This window comes from Mustela nivalis (assembly GCF_964662115.1).
Source record: "Mustela nivalis genome assembly, chromosome: 7".
NCBI lineage: Eukaryota > Metazoa > Chordata > Mammalia > Carnivora > Mustelidae > Mustela > Mustela nivalis.
Window position 1 is genome coordinate 52,089,254 of NC_139026.1, and position 16,306 is coordinate 52,105,559.

Sequence of the window (16,306 nt, forward strand, 5' to 3'; positions counted from 1 at the left end):
CAAGGGGCAAAGGAAAGACTAAAGAGTAATTTAACACACCAAATACTGTTTTGATGCTGAAAGGATAATCACATGTTCTCCATTGGCAGGGAGAATCAAAAAAGAAGAGTGAATAGTAGCTACAGCAAGAGGATTTCAGAAATGTTTTTTGTTGTTCTTGTTTTTTTACAGTGGTTGAGATATGGACAGAAACTCTAGGATCCAGTAAAGTATGTATTACAGACAGCAGAGACTCAATAAAGAACAGAAAATGAACTTCAGATTGGCTAGAGAAGACTTCACTGAAGTAGACTTTTAGATGATCCCTGGAGGATGAGAAACAAAGGAGAATGGAGGAGGTATTTGATGGAAATGGCTCTATGAACACACATGCAGAGGTCAGAATTTTCCCAGCAGGGAAAATGGAGGAAGATGTCTAATTTAGGGCTGTGTTGAATAAATAGTAGATGTATATAATGAAACACCATGAAGATTGGGACAAAAAATTAGATCTGTGAAGGTAGGAGTTAGGTTGATTTAAAAAAAAAAAAAAGTGATATGGGGCGCCTGGGTGGCTCAGTGGGTTAAAGCCTCTGCCTTTGGCTCAGGTCATGATCCCAGGGTCCTGGGATCGAGCCCTGCATCAGGTTCTCTGCTCTGCAGGGTGCCTGCTTCCTCTGTCTCTCTGACTGGGTCTCTGCCTACTTGTGATCTCTGTCAAATAAATAAATAAATAAATAACATCTTTAAAAAAATTTAATTAAAAAAAGGTGATACTCTAGAGATCAGAAGATAGAGATCACAGGTATAAATTTATAAATATAAATGTGATATATATATTACATATATATAAAATAATATCATGGGATATGCTTTTTTAGAACATTAAAGCAGTAATTCTACAAATTCTGAAAATAGTAAACGTTTATGAGAACTCAGTGACATGATAAAAGTAATATTTAAGGGTGATAATGCTTTTCACAGTGTCCAGGACAGATTGAAATGGAGAAGGACTGGAGGCAAGAAGGTAATTTAGGATGGTTTTTAAGTCATTTCCTTCCAAAATAAGGAGGCACAAGACTAAGGTGGAAATGAAAAAGAAAGGATGGATAGGTGACAGATAAAAATGCAGAGTTTGCATAGAGCTTTAGAGAATATGTGGGATAAGCATGCAAGGACTGGACCTCTGGTGGTGGCCAAGAATTGGTTCATTCAACTCTTGGTTATCATTCTGCTCAGATTGAGATCTCAGGGTTGTGAGATCCAGCTGTGCTGGGCTCCCAGCTCAGCGGGGAGTCTGCTACTCCCTCCCCCAGAGCCCCTCCCCCTGTTCCAGTGAGACCTTTCCCTCTCTCTCTGTCTTGCAAATAAATAGAAAAAAATTTTTTTTTTTTATAAAGGAATGTAATGATGGTACTCTGTTTTCAGGATCATTGTACAAATACATTTTCTCTTAGGACTGGAAAGAAAATACACCCTTGGTATTAAGAGGGATATGAAAATAATAGTGCTTTCAAATTACTTTTTTAAAAAGCATAGTATTCATGGAATCATAATTCTATTTTCTTTTTTTATGTTCACACATATGCTCAGTAACTTTGATGTTGTCACTCTGGTTTTAGATTGGAAGAAACAGAGCCTTTGGAAGTTTAAATAAGCTTGTGAATTTTCAAAGTTCCATATGCCCTACCACGCAGGAGTATGACGAGAACGTGTCCCATTGCTCTCAGCACAGTGTTCTTTTTTCTGTACACAGAATTTTCTTTTTCTTTTTCTTTTTCTTTCTTTCTTTCTTTTTGTATGCAGAATTTTCTTTCTGTTGAGGGAGTATTCTTAGTTACTCCCCTGTTGTCAATTAGAACTTTATTCTTTGTCTTCTGAGGTAAATAATTCCTACTCTATTAAAGTATTTCTACTGTACTACAGTATGTGTTTATTTTTATTTCTTAAAATAAAAATAAACCCAGCCCATTTCCCATTAAGAAGTAAGATTAGTAGATATCCAAACATGCAATGAGAAATTTCTCTAGGCCTGACAGCAATCAAAAAGATTACTCAGAATCTTTTCAACTTTCCCTCATTTGCAGATATACTTGAAACCCACAAGGAGACTTGGGGTGTTTCTGCTGAAAGTTGGATTATTCTGTTTTGTCCAATACATCAAAACCTCTTTGTTTTTTGTTTTTTAAAGATTTTATTTATTTATTTGACAGACAGGGATCACAGAGAGGCAGGCAGAGAGAAAGGAGGAAGCGGGCTCCCTGCTGAGCAGAGAGCCCTATGCAGGGCTTGATCCCAGGACCCTGAGACCATGACCTGAGCTGAAAGCAGAGGCTTTAACCCATTGAGCCACCCAGGCGCCCCACCTCTTTGGTTTTTATAAAAGAATGTCACACAGACAATAAATGTCTGTAGGATCCTTCTCATTTTTCAGTCTCCCTTGCCATAAGGGAAGACGTGATATATGCCACTTCCACAGCTGGCCAAAAAAGGTCATGTGGTAATGACCTTAAATGTCACATTGGAGATGGAGTCATAGGTGAAACAAGAATGGGTATCCCAGACTCACTGATTGGTAAGGAGCTGCTCCGGACAGCCACTGGACTCAAGAAGCAGTTTTGTGTGAGCAGAAAATAAAACTGTTATATGCTTGGACACTGAGATGTGGGGGTTTGTTTTACTGCAGTACAGTCTGTCTTACCCTGACCATGTAGGTGTTGAAACCACCCTGGATAAGAAGGATTCGAAACAGAAAAATTGTTGAAGGCTGGGACAAAAAGACAGTCAATTTTGAGATTTCAGAGAGAGAGAGAGAACAATAATTGCTTTAAAAATCATATTTTTTTGGTGGGAGGGGATGTGATTTGGGGAAAACTTACCAAGAAGTTGCTCCAGAGTCACAACATTTATATTCAGAAAAACATTAACCCCCCCCTCCCCCCCCCCCCGCTGATTATCCTAGCAGGTAAGTAAATCTCATCCTTACCTTCTGGATAGGTCGTAGGCATTCCTGGATACGGCAAGAACGACGGACAGAAATGCAACTTGCGGATTTCTGAGTTGGTAAAAATATTTAATCCTGCGGACTGGACGAAAATGAATTATGAGAGCACATTGGCAAACCAATCTTGAGAGTGGAATATTATCTTACGTTTGGACCGTAGGGGCCAAGGGCAGTGTGCCCCAAGATATCCCACATGGCGTTTGATTATTTTGAGCTGAAGTTATTTGGGGGACAGCTGGTACAAGGACTCTTAGCCCCTTCTCTGTCCCTCTCACAGCAGGAAACACATCTCCCCTGTGAGAGGTGCATGCCCTGTACTAGGAATAAAAAAAAAAAAATCCTTATCACCAGAGATAGAAACTTTAAAGCCAAGAAAGCCCTGTTAGTTTTGTTTTCTAATCCGTGACCTCAAGCCAAATTCCACTTAGAATCCTAAAGCTCTCAATCCTCTGTTTTCCTTACCCTGCCAATTTCTCACAAATGGATTGTGTCTTTGTCTAAAAAGTGTAAGAACCGGGAGCTTCTTCATTTCTTTAGGCCTCGGTTTCGTTATTGGACCTTCATGAACACATAATGACACTGTTTTTTGTTTTTTTTTAATCTCCAGTTAGTCACATGTAAATGTAATTCTTAGTTCAGAAGGAAGACTCTGAAGGAGGGTAGAGGAAGAATTTTTCTTTCCCTACACTATGACACTTTCATTATTATTATGCACGGAGCTCATCCTCATGAAAATTCTACACAATAGGGAACAGAGCTATTTTACAAATAGGAAAACGGAGTCATGGAAAGTCGAGTGCATCCAGTTAGCAAAGAGAAGTTAGGATCAGAACCCATGACTCCTGATTCCTATTTCCGAATTTTGTGTGCTCTAAGTGATGCCCCTTTAACTATCTTTTGCATCCAAGAAGCTAAATAAACACGCTTGGATGTTTATCTTCCCTTTCTTTTCTCGCCCCAAACAAATATAAGGTAGGCAGATGCCTACAGGATAGCCTGACCCCTACAGTCCACCTGGTCCCAGTCATCTTTATCTTCAATACTAGTCACAGGCAAATACTACTTGCTGTCTACACTCAGAGTACCAGCAAATTGTGGGACACTGAGGCACAGCTATCCCTGGTGGCAGCCACATGGAACACAGAGAAAGATGTCAGACTATGTGTTTAAAGACTGTCGGAGGCAGGCCCCTGGGCAGGGTGGCCTCCGCCATTAAAAGATGGCGCCTGGCTAGTTGCCAGGTTAGGATTGCCTCATGAGACTAAGCGGAACACCCAAAGAGAAGGTAAACAGCATTGGTTGCTAGCGAAGTTGTTCGTTTAGGTGCGCAGCCTGATTCGCTCCCTCCTATACCCTGCTCGCTGATTGGTCATGTAAGCGTATATAAGTGTGTAGACTTGTGGAAATAAAAAGAGAGAAGATTCATCTGAACTGGAGCTTCTTGTCGTCCTTGCGGGTCTAGGGCGATAAATGGCGCCGGCACCCGGGAACTAAATAAAGAATCTTGCAAGGTAATCTGCAGGAAAGCGGGGACATTAGCCACTTCCTGCGGGGACATTAGCCACATTCAAAAGTGGCAATTCCGTGGTAAAGCGGGGAGTAAAGGTCGACTGAAGAATATGCGTGTAAAGGTTAATGTGTGTGTTAGTGTTGTTAACGTCCGCGTCTGTTGTCTGTGTGTTCAAAATGGGATCTGAAGTATCTAAAGTGCGGTTGGAAGGGTCTTTAAAAGACCTGCTGAAAGCCAATGGAACTTCACTAAAAGCAAAAACTGCTCGGGCCTTTTTGAATACAGTGGAAAAGGCGGCTCCATGGTTCCTAGTTGAAGGCTTGCTAAACATACCTCAATGGGACCACTTAGGGGAGGATTTGAAGAAACAGGACAATAAAACGCCTTTGCCACCCGGGACCCTGGCAATATGGACCTTAGTCCGGGGCTGTCTGGTGGGGCCTAAACCCAAATGTGAATCAGCTCTACAAGAGGGAGCAGAGGCCTTGGAGGAAATGAAAGAGGAACGGTCTTCTCGTGCCTCAGAGGGGAGTAGTTCTAGTGAATCATATACCCTAGTATCACTCACCATAAACCCCTCAGTAATTAAAGGCTTATATTCACTGATGGATCAAAGCAAGGAGTAGGAGCTATAGTTACCAAAGAAGAGAGTTGGACCTTCCTATTTCAAAGATCCTCTCCCCAAGAAACTGAGCTGCTCACAGTAATAAAAGCATTTCAAATGTTTCATCAAGAACCCTTCAACCATTTATCAGATAGTAGATATGTGGTGATGGGACAGGAAGGCTCCATTTTATATTGGCCACATATGGGCTCATACAACCTTACCAGGCCCCCTGACAAAAGGTAATCGGTTAGCAGACTCCTTAACCAGAGGAGAATTTGTCTTTGCCATTGAGGACCCCGTGCAACAGGCGAGACATTATCATAAGCTGTTCCATGTGAATGCTTTAACTCTTTGCCTCAAATTTAACATAACAAAAGCACAGGCACTGGACATAGTAGTCTCCTGCAGAAATTGCGTGACCTTACTACCTGCATCATCCTTGAAGGTTAATCCTAAGGGTTTGTTATCTAATCATATATGGCAAATGGATGTCACACATGTTTCAGAATTTGGAAAGTTAAAATATGTTCATGTCTCTGTAGATACCTGCTCTGGAATAATTTTCGCCTCAGTGCATACGGGGGAGGGGGGATCCAGAGATGTTATCGCCCATTGCCTACAGGCTTTCGTGGCATGGGGAAAGCCACGCCAGTTAAAGACAGATAATGGCCCAGCCTACACCTCACAACCCTTTAAAGTCTTCCTACATCAACTTGACATTCACATGATATATGGAATACCCTATAACCCAAAAGGACAGGGTGCTGTGGAGCGCGTGCATCTTACAATAAAAAATGCGCTTTATAAACAAAAAGGGGGAATAGGGGACACCTTCAGTTCCCCTAAAGATAAGCTCAACACCATTCTCTTTATTTTGAATTTTTTAACGTTGGACAAAACAGGTAAATCAGCTGCAGACAGACATGCAAGTGATGCTGCTGCTTCCCCTAAGCCTTTAGTACTTTGGAAGGACATCCTCACAGGAAAGTGGAATGGAGCAGATCCAGTGTTAGTATGGAGTAGGGGGTCTGTATGTGTTTTTCCACAGGAAAAGGAGGCTCCAATTTAGATCCCAGAGTGGCTGGTGCGTGCAGCCTTGCCTCTGAACACCAGTCATGATGCTGAAGATGCTGATGATAACTCTGGGGATGCTACACCTCCTGTGGCAGACTCAAGCCAGAGAGCTGTGGGCAGTGGTTAAAGCATGGCCATATCCTTTACCAGTGACTAACTCTTCTCTCATATTCCCTCCTCTCCCTTTGATGCATGGCAGGTCTGTAACTTGCTAGGAGCATGTACTGATATCTCAGCAGTGTCCATGTTAAAGGGTGGCAAGATCCTCAACTGTTCTTATAAACAAAATGACTCTAGTACCTTTGAGACAACAGTTGATGTGTCTTGTCCCAATAATATTACTTATCAGCCCGCTCCCATATGCGTCTCGCCACCATTCCTTTTCCTCATAGCAAATGCTAGCGAGCTGAATGATACGTTGAATTGCACTAAGAATTGCTATCTTTCCCAGTGCTGGAATGTCAGGGCCTTCAAGCTGGCTGTGATTATGCGTATCCCTACCTATGTTCCTATCCCAGTTTCCATTCCAGAGGACAAGTTACCGGTGGTGCTATCCAGAAAGAAGAGAGATTTTGGTATCACAGCCGCCGTTGTGACAGCACTGGCTATATCTACAGCAGCTGCCACGGCAGCAGCAGTCTCGCTTGCTGCAACTATACCCACTGCGGAAGCTGTGAACACCCTTGCAGAAGGAACGGTGGCTGCCTTTCAAACACAGACTCAGATCAATGCACATCTGCAAGCAGGAATCCTGATAGTCAACCAGAGAGTGGATTTGGTTCAAGAACAAGTGGACATATTGGGGGCCTTATTGGGACTGGGATGTATAGCACCCTTCCCGGCAATTTGTGTAACTCCCATAGCCTATACTAATATGAATGACTTACAGAATGTCTCCCGACAGCTCTCCCAATACTTGCGGGGGAATTGGTCCTCAGAATTCCCAAACTATACTCAGCACCTGCTACTAGGCATAACAAGGATAAATAACACCAGAGTTGCGCTTGCAACCCTCCCAGAGATAATTAAAACATTGTAAGATGTGTTAACCTTTACGAAACAATGGGCTAGCATAATTGGTCTGATGACAATCCTCGTAGTGGGCTTGATTCTGCTAGTAAGGAAACTGCAAATTTGGAGGCGACAGCAACATAGGCAACAGCAAGCCATGGTGCAGGCCTTGTTAGCCATCGAGGCTGGAACATCCCCCCAAGTGTGGCTAAGTACACTGGATCGGTAGTCAATGATGGGTAAGATTGGTGGGGGAAATATGCCAACCTAAGACAGGAAGCAGATCATTGATATCTGCCGTCTGATGACGGGTAAGGTTATTCCCCGCCACTGACAACCTAAGACAGGCACAATCCCTGGCATAAAAGAAAAAAGGGGGAGATGTCGGAGGCAGGCCCCTGGCCAGGGTGGCCTCCGCCATTAAAAGATGGCGCCTGGCTAGTTGCCAGGTTAGGGTTGCCTCATGAGACTAAGCGGAATGCCCAAAGAGGAGGTAAACAGCATTGGTTGCTAGTGAAGTTGTTCGTTTAGGTGCGCAGCCTGATTCACTCCCTTCTGTACCCTGCTCGCTGATTGGTCATGTAAACGTATATAAGTGTGTAGACTTGCGGAAACAAAAAGACAGAAGATACATCTGAACTGGGGCTTCTTGTCGTCCTTGCGGGTCGAGGGCGATAAAAGATGAAAAATCTGCTAGTAGACCTAAAAAGTCCTCTTTCTATCACTGCCACCAATGGAGTATGATTCTGGAGGCTCCAGAACAGGGAGATTCAAATTGCTGTCTGCCTGGCTGCAGAAGAATGACCTGTTTTTCCTTCAAGTTTAAAGAGAGTTGTTAGTCCTCTTGGTGGTGATAAGATTTAATCTCACAAGCTGGATGTACTCTCCTTGCATCACACTGCCTCCTTAAAGTTCATCTCTAAGAGAAACAGTTTATCTAACAGACCCAGAAAGTGAGCATGATTACCCTAGTTTTGTCAATCTTTTCTTCCTGAAAGGCTGCTTTCAAGTTTTCCTGAAATTCTGCTGCCCTGAAGATGATGAAAGTATCAGACTTTTCGTTTTCAGTCATTTATTCATTCAATACGTATTTATTTGCCAAAGGCTGCTAAAATGGCTGTCCATAATGTACTCACTCCCCTTTCCAGTGTGTCAGAGGCATGACAGAAAATGTTAGGTTATTCGCACTTACTAGAATCTCTGGCAGAGGCTGAGAGGGGGATATGACAGTAATAAATAGCGTTGGGATTAAATAGCTGTGGGCCCTAAAGGTATACCTCTTGCTCTTTAAAGGGCCAGATAAATTGGTGATTGAACATCTACATGTCTACAATGCCTCCGAGGGCTCAGCATTTCTCTGTTCATCTTCGTTTTGCTTTATGGGACACAGGATCGGATTCAGAGCTGAGAAGTTGCTTGTTCTCCATTTTAACAAAGACTTAAAACTCGATTTTGGTTATATATTCGGGAAGATGAATTACCTCAAAAACACTGTAAATGTCATCGTCATCCAGGATCTGCCTTGGTGTGTACATGATTCCATGCACCATGATGTCCTCTGCATTGATACACGGCTCGCCATCTTCATTCTGAGGGTATCCATATTCAGGGCTAAAGACACTCTTTACTGGCAGCAAATTATAAACCTGAAAAATCAAGACAACAGAGGGAAAAACTCTTGTTTTGTTTCTTAATTTTCTTTTCTTTTTTCTTTTTTTTTAAAATTTATTTTTTATTTATTTTCAGCATAATAGTATTCATTATTTTTTCACCACACCCAGTGCTCCATGCAATCGTGCCCTCTATAATACCCACCACCTGGTACCCCAACCTCCCACCCTCTCGCCACTTCAAACCCCTCAGATTGTTTTTCAGAGTCCATAGTCTCTCATGGTTCACCTCCCCTTCCAATTTCCCCCAACTCCCTTCTCCCCTCTATCTTCCAATGTCCTCCATGCTATTTGTTATGCTCCACAAGTAAGTGAAACCATATGATAATTGACTCTCTCTGCTTGACTGATTTCACTCAGCATAATCTCTTCCAGTCCTGTCCATGTTGCTACAAACGTTGGGTATTCATCCTTTTTGATGATGTTTTCCTTAATTTTATTTTTTGTGTGAAAATATTCAATCTGGGATTTAAAAGATCATGGTGTTTCTTTCATACTCCCATGCCAACACTATTAAAAGGAACACAATCATGGGAAGACCATAAAAGTTTTGTTTCCGAATCTTCCTGTTATACAAGAGAAATTAATACATACAAAAATCAAATTAATTGATCCAAGTCTCAGATTCCATTTTCGTTGAGTAAGAATAAAACTCAAGTTTCCTGTGTCCCAGCCCAAATGCATTCTTTCAAAAGGAAACCAAGGGGCTCCTGGGTGGCCTAGGTCATGATCCTGTCGGGTCATTAGTCTGCTTGAGATTCTCCCTTTCCCTCTGCTCTCCTCCCCTACTTACACGTGCGCTTTTCTTTCCTAGACAAGTAAATAAGTCTTAAGAAAGACAGGAAGCAGAAAATGCGAACAGTATAGAGAAGTGTGATGAAAGAACAAAAGCCACTCATAATGCCATCACTCAGAAATAATCACTGTAAATTCTTGATTCATTCCTTTTTAAAAGAGATTTTACTTATTTATTTGACAGAGAGAGATCACAAGTAGGATGAGAGGCAGGTGGGGCGGGGGGGGGGGGTCGTGGGAATCAGGCTGTCCACTGATCAGAGAGCCTGATGGTGGGGTTCCATCCCAGGACCCTGAGATCATGACCTGAGCCAAAGGCCGAGGCTTAACCCACTGAGCCACCCAGGCGCCCCTTGTTCCTTTTTCCACTTTATAAAATGATTAAATTGTTTTTAACTCTTAACAAGTGTTTTGTTTGTTTGTTTTAGTCTACTGTGTTAGGACCAGCTTTAGCTTGAGGGAAAAATAGGTGCACAGTCATCCTGGAAATCAGCTGCAGTTCGTTTTTTGCTCAGAGCCTAGTGTGGGGCCACCTGCTGGGTCACATAGCACCCGGGGCCATTAAGCAAACACTGGCCTCTGTGTGGACCTCCTCATCTGGCTACATTCGTCCCTTATGTACGCTACTACAATAATCTACTAACCATTTTCATCTTTCTAACCATTTTCATTTTTCTTTCTTGCTCTCATCCTCTCAGCAGCAAACAGCAGCTCCTTAACTGATGAATCTGAATGGTCACTCTGCTGTTTAAAACACTTGAGCTTTGGGGCTCCTGGATGGCTCAGTTGGTTAAGCATCTGCCCTGGGCTCAGGTCATGATCCCAGGGTGCTGGGATCGAGTCCCACATTGGGCTCTCTGCTCAGCGGGGAGTGTGATTCTTCCTCTGCCTCTTCTACCATGCTTGTGAGCTCTCTCTCTTTCTCTCTCTGTTAAATAAATAAATAAAATCTTAAAAACAAACAAACTCTTGAGATTTACCATAGCATCTGCTGTCAACTCTGCATCTGCTGTCAACTCCAAATTCCGTTCCAGTCTAACAGAGCTAGTCACAATTTTCCTTACTTTCCATTTTGCTTCTGGCCTCTACCATCCTTTTCCCTACCCACTACATGTTAGGTCATTACCTTTTCCTTTTAGAGCGCTCCAATCTTAGCCTGAACCCAAGACCTTTGAGGATGCTGCTCTCATTCTTTGACATGCCTGCCCCTACCCCTTCATTCTCTGACCATCTAAGAAGACACTCCTAATCACGATTTCAAAAAATGTCCAACTTCTTTTTTCTTTATGTCATCAGTTTTTGTTCTTTTCATTATATTCAGCAAAATTTGGAATGATTCCATGTTTATATGTTTCTGTTGCTTGTTTGTTTATTCTAATACTTCACAAGGCTGTAAGTCCAAGATGGTCAAAGAACCACATCTGATTATTCACCAATAGAACTCCTGTTCCCAGAGGAGGCTCCAGTCTCTAGTCAAGATGCAGTGGCATCTAGTCAAGATGCCTGGGTGGCTTAGCGGGTTAAAGCCTCTGTCCTCAGCTTAGGTCATGATTCCAGGGTCCTGGGATAAGGCCCCATGTCAGGCTCTCTGCTCTACAGGGAGCCTGTTTCCTCCTCTCTCTCTCTCTCTCTTCCTGCCTCTCTGCCTACTTGTGATCTCTGCCTGTCAAATATATAAATAAATCAAAAATAAAAAAAAGATGCAGTGAACATTTGTTAAATGAATAAAGGGATGATGAAAGTAAACTACAGGGCCATTTGGAAAGTGCTTTGGTATAAGAGGCAGCTCTCAAAGACCAGTTTGAATGAGAACATTTTTGTCCACACTTCAAACCAGTGAGTAAGGGCTTAGATTTTAAGGAAAGCTTAAAACTCAGGCATTTCACAGCCTCTCTTGAAATGTGGTGCATTGAAGGTGTCACCGAACGAGAAATCTGACTCCAATTCCGCCCTCCAGTTATATTTTTGGCCTGCTCTTTCTGTAGTGGCTTGATCTATCTGCGTTATGTTTTCTTCATTCTTAAAATGAAGTTAATAATACCCACCTTCAAGAATTATTCTTCTTGTATTCATTCATGGACGATGTGTTGAGCATCTTTTATACATGAGGTACTGGGCTAGGCAGGGAATGCGGAGGGGAACCATGTTGCTCCCTCACTGAGAACATATTATAACGGAGCATGAAGCAAGGTGAGACACATGAAGCTGTCTGTGCAATGTCTTCTGTGGAAATGAATTTAATTTCATCTCATACATAACTTAGTACACTGTGCCTGACATTCGGAAGAGCATGTCTTCTCAGTCACAACTTCCATTTTCTCAAATTGGTCCTCTCACGTGTGCATTTTCTGACATGCGAGACTGAAAGGGGACTCACCGACTGAGGGGAGAGCTCAGCTTCAGGCTTCATCAGCAGAACACTCTTGTCTACCGCACGGAGGGCACAGAGGGAGTGAGGACTGGCTGTGACCTCCAGATTGTTGTGTGAGGCTGGCAGGCTCCGGGCTGAGGAGAAGCTCAAATTCACCTGTAAAGAGGATATGATTATGGCAGCAAATTTTCAAAGTATTGCAACCTCAAACACTCTCTTCTACCCCAGGCTAGGACTCGTTCTTTCTACACTCGGCTTCTCTTCATCCATTTTAGGCCAGGTTTAAGTGGTTCTTACACCTTGGGACTACTGGTTAACTCTCTCTGGAATAAACTGGAAATGTGGTTCCAGTTGACCCAGGTTTCCTGCTCCTTGTATATCTGGTGAAATGTAAATTGGTTTTGGTCACACTGAAACAGAAACCTGAATGGAAATAAGAACACGCATGCTAAGGAAGTTACATACCTTGCTGTAGTTGACCTATATAAAATCAAATCATTTAGGCTTTAGATACTGAAGTAGCGTCAGGTAACTTCCTAGGTTCTTGAATTGCAAATTGATTTGGATTGGGATGAAACGTCAGTATGTTTAGTTAAATAATATTTGACTTGGATTGGTGAATTCAACTATGATAATCCTGCTGTGAGATCTGTGAGTTAATGTAACAGTTGGATTCATGTATCATGAGACCTATATGAAAAATATTCATTGATTTACCGTCGAAGTGAAAGAATATTCATCTTTAGGGGCTCCTGGGTGGCTCAGTCAGTTAAGCATGTGATACTTGGTTTCAGCTCAGATCATGATTTCACAGGTCATGAGAGTGACCCCTGTGCTCAGCAGGGAGTCTGTTTAAAGATACTCTCCCTCTACCCTCCCTTCAGTCGTGCTGCTCTCTTTCTCTCTCAAAATACATAAATGAATCTTCAAAACAAAGAAGTAATATTCATCTCTAGAGTTCAATAAATTATGAAAACTGCTTATGAAAAATTCTGCTTTAAGCATGTTTGTTTTTATTTTTAGAAAATTTAAGTTTCTTAAAATATGTTTGTGAGTGCCTATTTCAAATGAACACATGAGTTATTGGGGATTATGATCAACTGAAAATACTGTTAATCAAGACGTGGCTGTGCTAGGAAGTGTAAAATGTTTTACTGATATGAGAACAAAAGAGAATTTGAAGACATACTTTGAGAGTCTTTGTTTACTCATATTTATCAATGTTATCCTTAACAAATAAACATATCTGGTCACGAAGTATAGGCAATTCAAACCCTTATCTTGTATTTAACATGAATACTAAATCTGTTATTTTAAAAATTTTTTATAATTTTTTATTAACATATAATGTATTAGCCGCATTAATATATATGTTAATACATTAACATATAATGTATTAGCCACACTGTACAGGTCAGTGAATCTCCATGTTTACACACTTCACAGCACTCACCATAGCACATACCTTCCCCAATGTCCATATAAATCTGTTATTTTTAAATTTAGAAAGAGGGATATGAATTTAGAATGGAAAATGGTTTAACACACTAACTACCCACGATTAGCAGGGAGGGCATGGAAGTTCAAGACAGGAATGTCTCAGGGGGCGCCTGGGTGGCTCAGTGGGTTAAGCCACTGCCTTCGGCTCAGGTCATGATCTCAGGGTCCTGGGATCGAGTCCCGCATCGGGCTCTCTGCTCAGCAGGGGGCCTGCTTCCCTTCCTCTCTCTCTGTGATCTCTTCCCTTCCTCTCTCCTACTGTGATCTCTCTCTGTCAAATAAATAAATAAAATCTTAAAAAAAAAAAAAAAAGACAGGAATGTCTCCCAGGTTCCCATCTAACACACAGAAGATTCAAACAGAACAGAAACTATGCTCTTGGACACCTGTCCAGATTTAATAGCATTCTTTACTAAGATGGATGAATAGTAAATCAATATCCATTGAGTATTTTTTTGGATCTTTGTTTATATGGATCATTAAATATTTAAAAAGGTTACTCTAATACAGTTTTCCTTGCAGAAATGTTCACTTGCTATAATGCAGTTTCAATCTCCAAAAAACTCATGTTAAAGAGTTTTTCTAGGTATATATATATATATATATATATATATATATATTTACATTTATATATATATATTTATATATACACATATATATATGTATATATACATATATATATTTATTTATTTATTTTTGCTTTAAAAAAAGATTTAGTTATTTATTTGACACAGAGAGAAATCACAAGTAGGGAGAGAGGTAGGCAGAGAAAGATGGGGAAGCAGGCTCTCTTCTGAGCAGAGAGCCCAATGCGGGGCTTGCTTCCACCCAGGTGCCCATCTAGGTATACTTTAAAAAATATATTTGAAGTTAGTGAATGTTATCTGATTGTTAATGTTATAGTTACAGCACGAAATTCTCTTGGGATAAATCTTATTTATATTTCAGTGGGCTTCTTATTACAATGGTGTATTCTTTGGAAATATAAGATCCCATTTGAAAATATGTTTGATTTTACTGATGTGGTCCTTATTAGAGATCCCAGGCTATTTTTCTCAACATGGACCACATACATACACCTCTGTTCTGTAATATCAGAATTTAACTCACAGTGAGTTACTGGCTTCTGTGATAGTACATGAATGTGTACTTGGCGGGGGTATGGTGGGGTAAAATGACACATCCTTGGGAAGCATCATTTTTAATTGAAAATTTAGGGCACAAAACACTGCAAAAATAAGCTTTATAAAAGAACGTATTTTGGGGACGCCTGGGTGGCTCAGTTGGTTAAGCAGCTCCCTTCGGCTCAGGTCATGATTCCAGCATCCTGGGATCGAGTCCCACATCGGGCTCCTTGCTCACCGGGGAGCCTGCTTCTCCCTCTACCTCTGCCTGCCGTTCTGTCTGCCTGTGCTCGCTCTCTTCCCTCTCTCTCTCTCTGATAAATAAATAAAATCTTAAAAAAAAAAAAAAAGAACGTATTTTGGATTCCACATGCATTTCAAGATAAAACAAGAAATTTTTACAACATCGTGTTTATGACCACCTGCTTTGGATTTCTTCACTAGCCCTCTCAGGCAGGGTATGGCATCACCGTCGGCCTTTGGAGGTCCATCAGAGGATGTTTTAGGAACCCTACACAGTAGTTTTAAAAGCAGACACAATTTCCTTCTTTTCCATACTTCAGAAAGGGAGGTGAATAAAAAACTGCTTGCACAAAAGACCCACCTTATTGGCAAAACAGTTTTCAATCTCGAGTTTCTCAGTATCGGCAATAATTTCTCCATTGGGTAAAATGGCATAAAGCAGCAACTGGGCGGCAGGAGCGATGTCTGAGTCCACTCGAATCGAGAAGGAAAATACCCCTTTCCCTGGAGAATAAAGGAAGTCCAACATAATTGATTAGGAAGAGGGAAGAGTTCTCAACTTGAGGAAGAGGAGGCTCTCTAATTATTTAACTTACTCACATTTGGAGCACACTAAAGTAAGAGAAGACGTGCATGTGTACCATTGTGCACGTATGCTGACATGCTGCACCAATAACAGTTTTCCTTAAGGATGTAGGATAAATTGTTCATTTCCTTTGCTTAAGTAGAGAAAAACATTTAATGCACAATTTTGTTGTAAATTAAAAAAAAAAAGATCTTTTAAGAAAGAAGTCAAGAGAGAAGAACGTCTAGACATTTAATTATCTCTATTTATGATCCAGATCAACACAATTCCTGTCATAGGCATAAGGATAATTCAAAGAATGCAGCCCAGGGTCTACCTTCAGGCCGTTCTCAATACTGCAGAGATACAAGTACAAATAGTACCAAAGAAAACCAGCTGGGTCTCTGATTTTTATCAGAGAGGTCCCTGTATTTATCTCGGTGGTTTCTTTCTGTGTGTGGACATAGTGCTTATAGGATATACCCACTTAATTTTCTCATAAATGTCCTAAATTCTGTGTAGCATAAAAGGCTTTAAAATTGTAGCTGTCCTCTATCTATAGAAAATTTGAGGACAGTTTGTGGTGAAAATACGCAGAAACCACAGGGTCAAAATAAATTTGAAACTTCTGACTTAGGTCCACCCACGTTGTCCCAAGTGCCATGATCTCATGCTTTTTTCCTTTATGGCTGAGTAGTACCAGGCAGGGAATACAGTCAATAATACTGTAATAACACTGTATGGTGTTAGGTGGTGACTATATTTCTCATGGTGAGTACTGAGTAATGTATAGAATTGTCAAGTCAATATATTGTACCCCTGAAACTAATATAACATTGTGTTAATTATACTT

The 16,306-nt window shown here is 41.2% G+C and overlaps 2 protein-coding genes across 4 annotated transcripts in view; one reads left to right on the plus strand and one right to left on the minus strand.

Annotated features, from left to right (window-relative positions):
• KLRG1 (killer cell lectin like receptor G1) overlaps positions 1-16,306 on the plus strand; it is a gene marked incomplete at its 5' end in the record, with an annotated part of 430,961 nt that overhangs the window by 233,936 nt on the left and 180,719 nt on the right. The window lies entirely within an intron of this gene.
• LOC309868448 (pregnancy zone protein-like) overlaps positions 1-16,306 on the minus strand; it is a 48,996-nt gene that overhangs the window by 13,748 nt on the left and 18,942 nt on the right. Inside the window, exons 14-17 of the mRNA XM_082738331.1 lie at positions 15,250-15,392; positions 12,028-12,177; positions 8,667-8,831; positions 2,966-3,065 (exon numbers count right to left, since the gene is read on the minus strand). Coding sequence (XP_082594457.1) covers positions 2,966-3,065; positions 8,667-8,831; positions 12,028-12,177; positions 15,250-15,392 — 558 coding nt within the window. The remainder of the gene's footprint in view (positions 1-2,965; positions 3,066-8,666; positions 8,832-12,027; positions 12,178-15,249; positions 15,393-16,306) is intronic.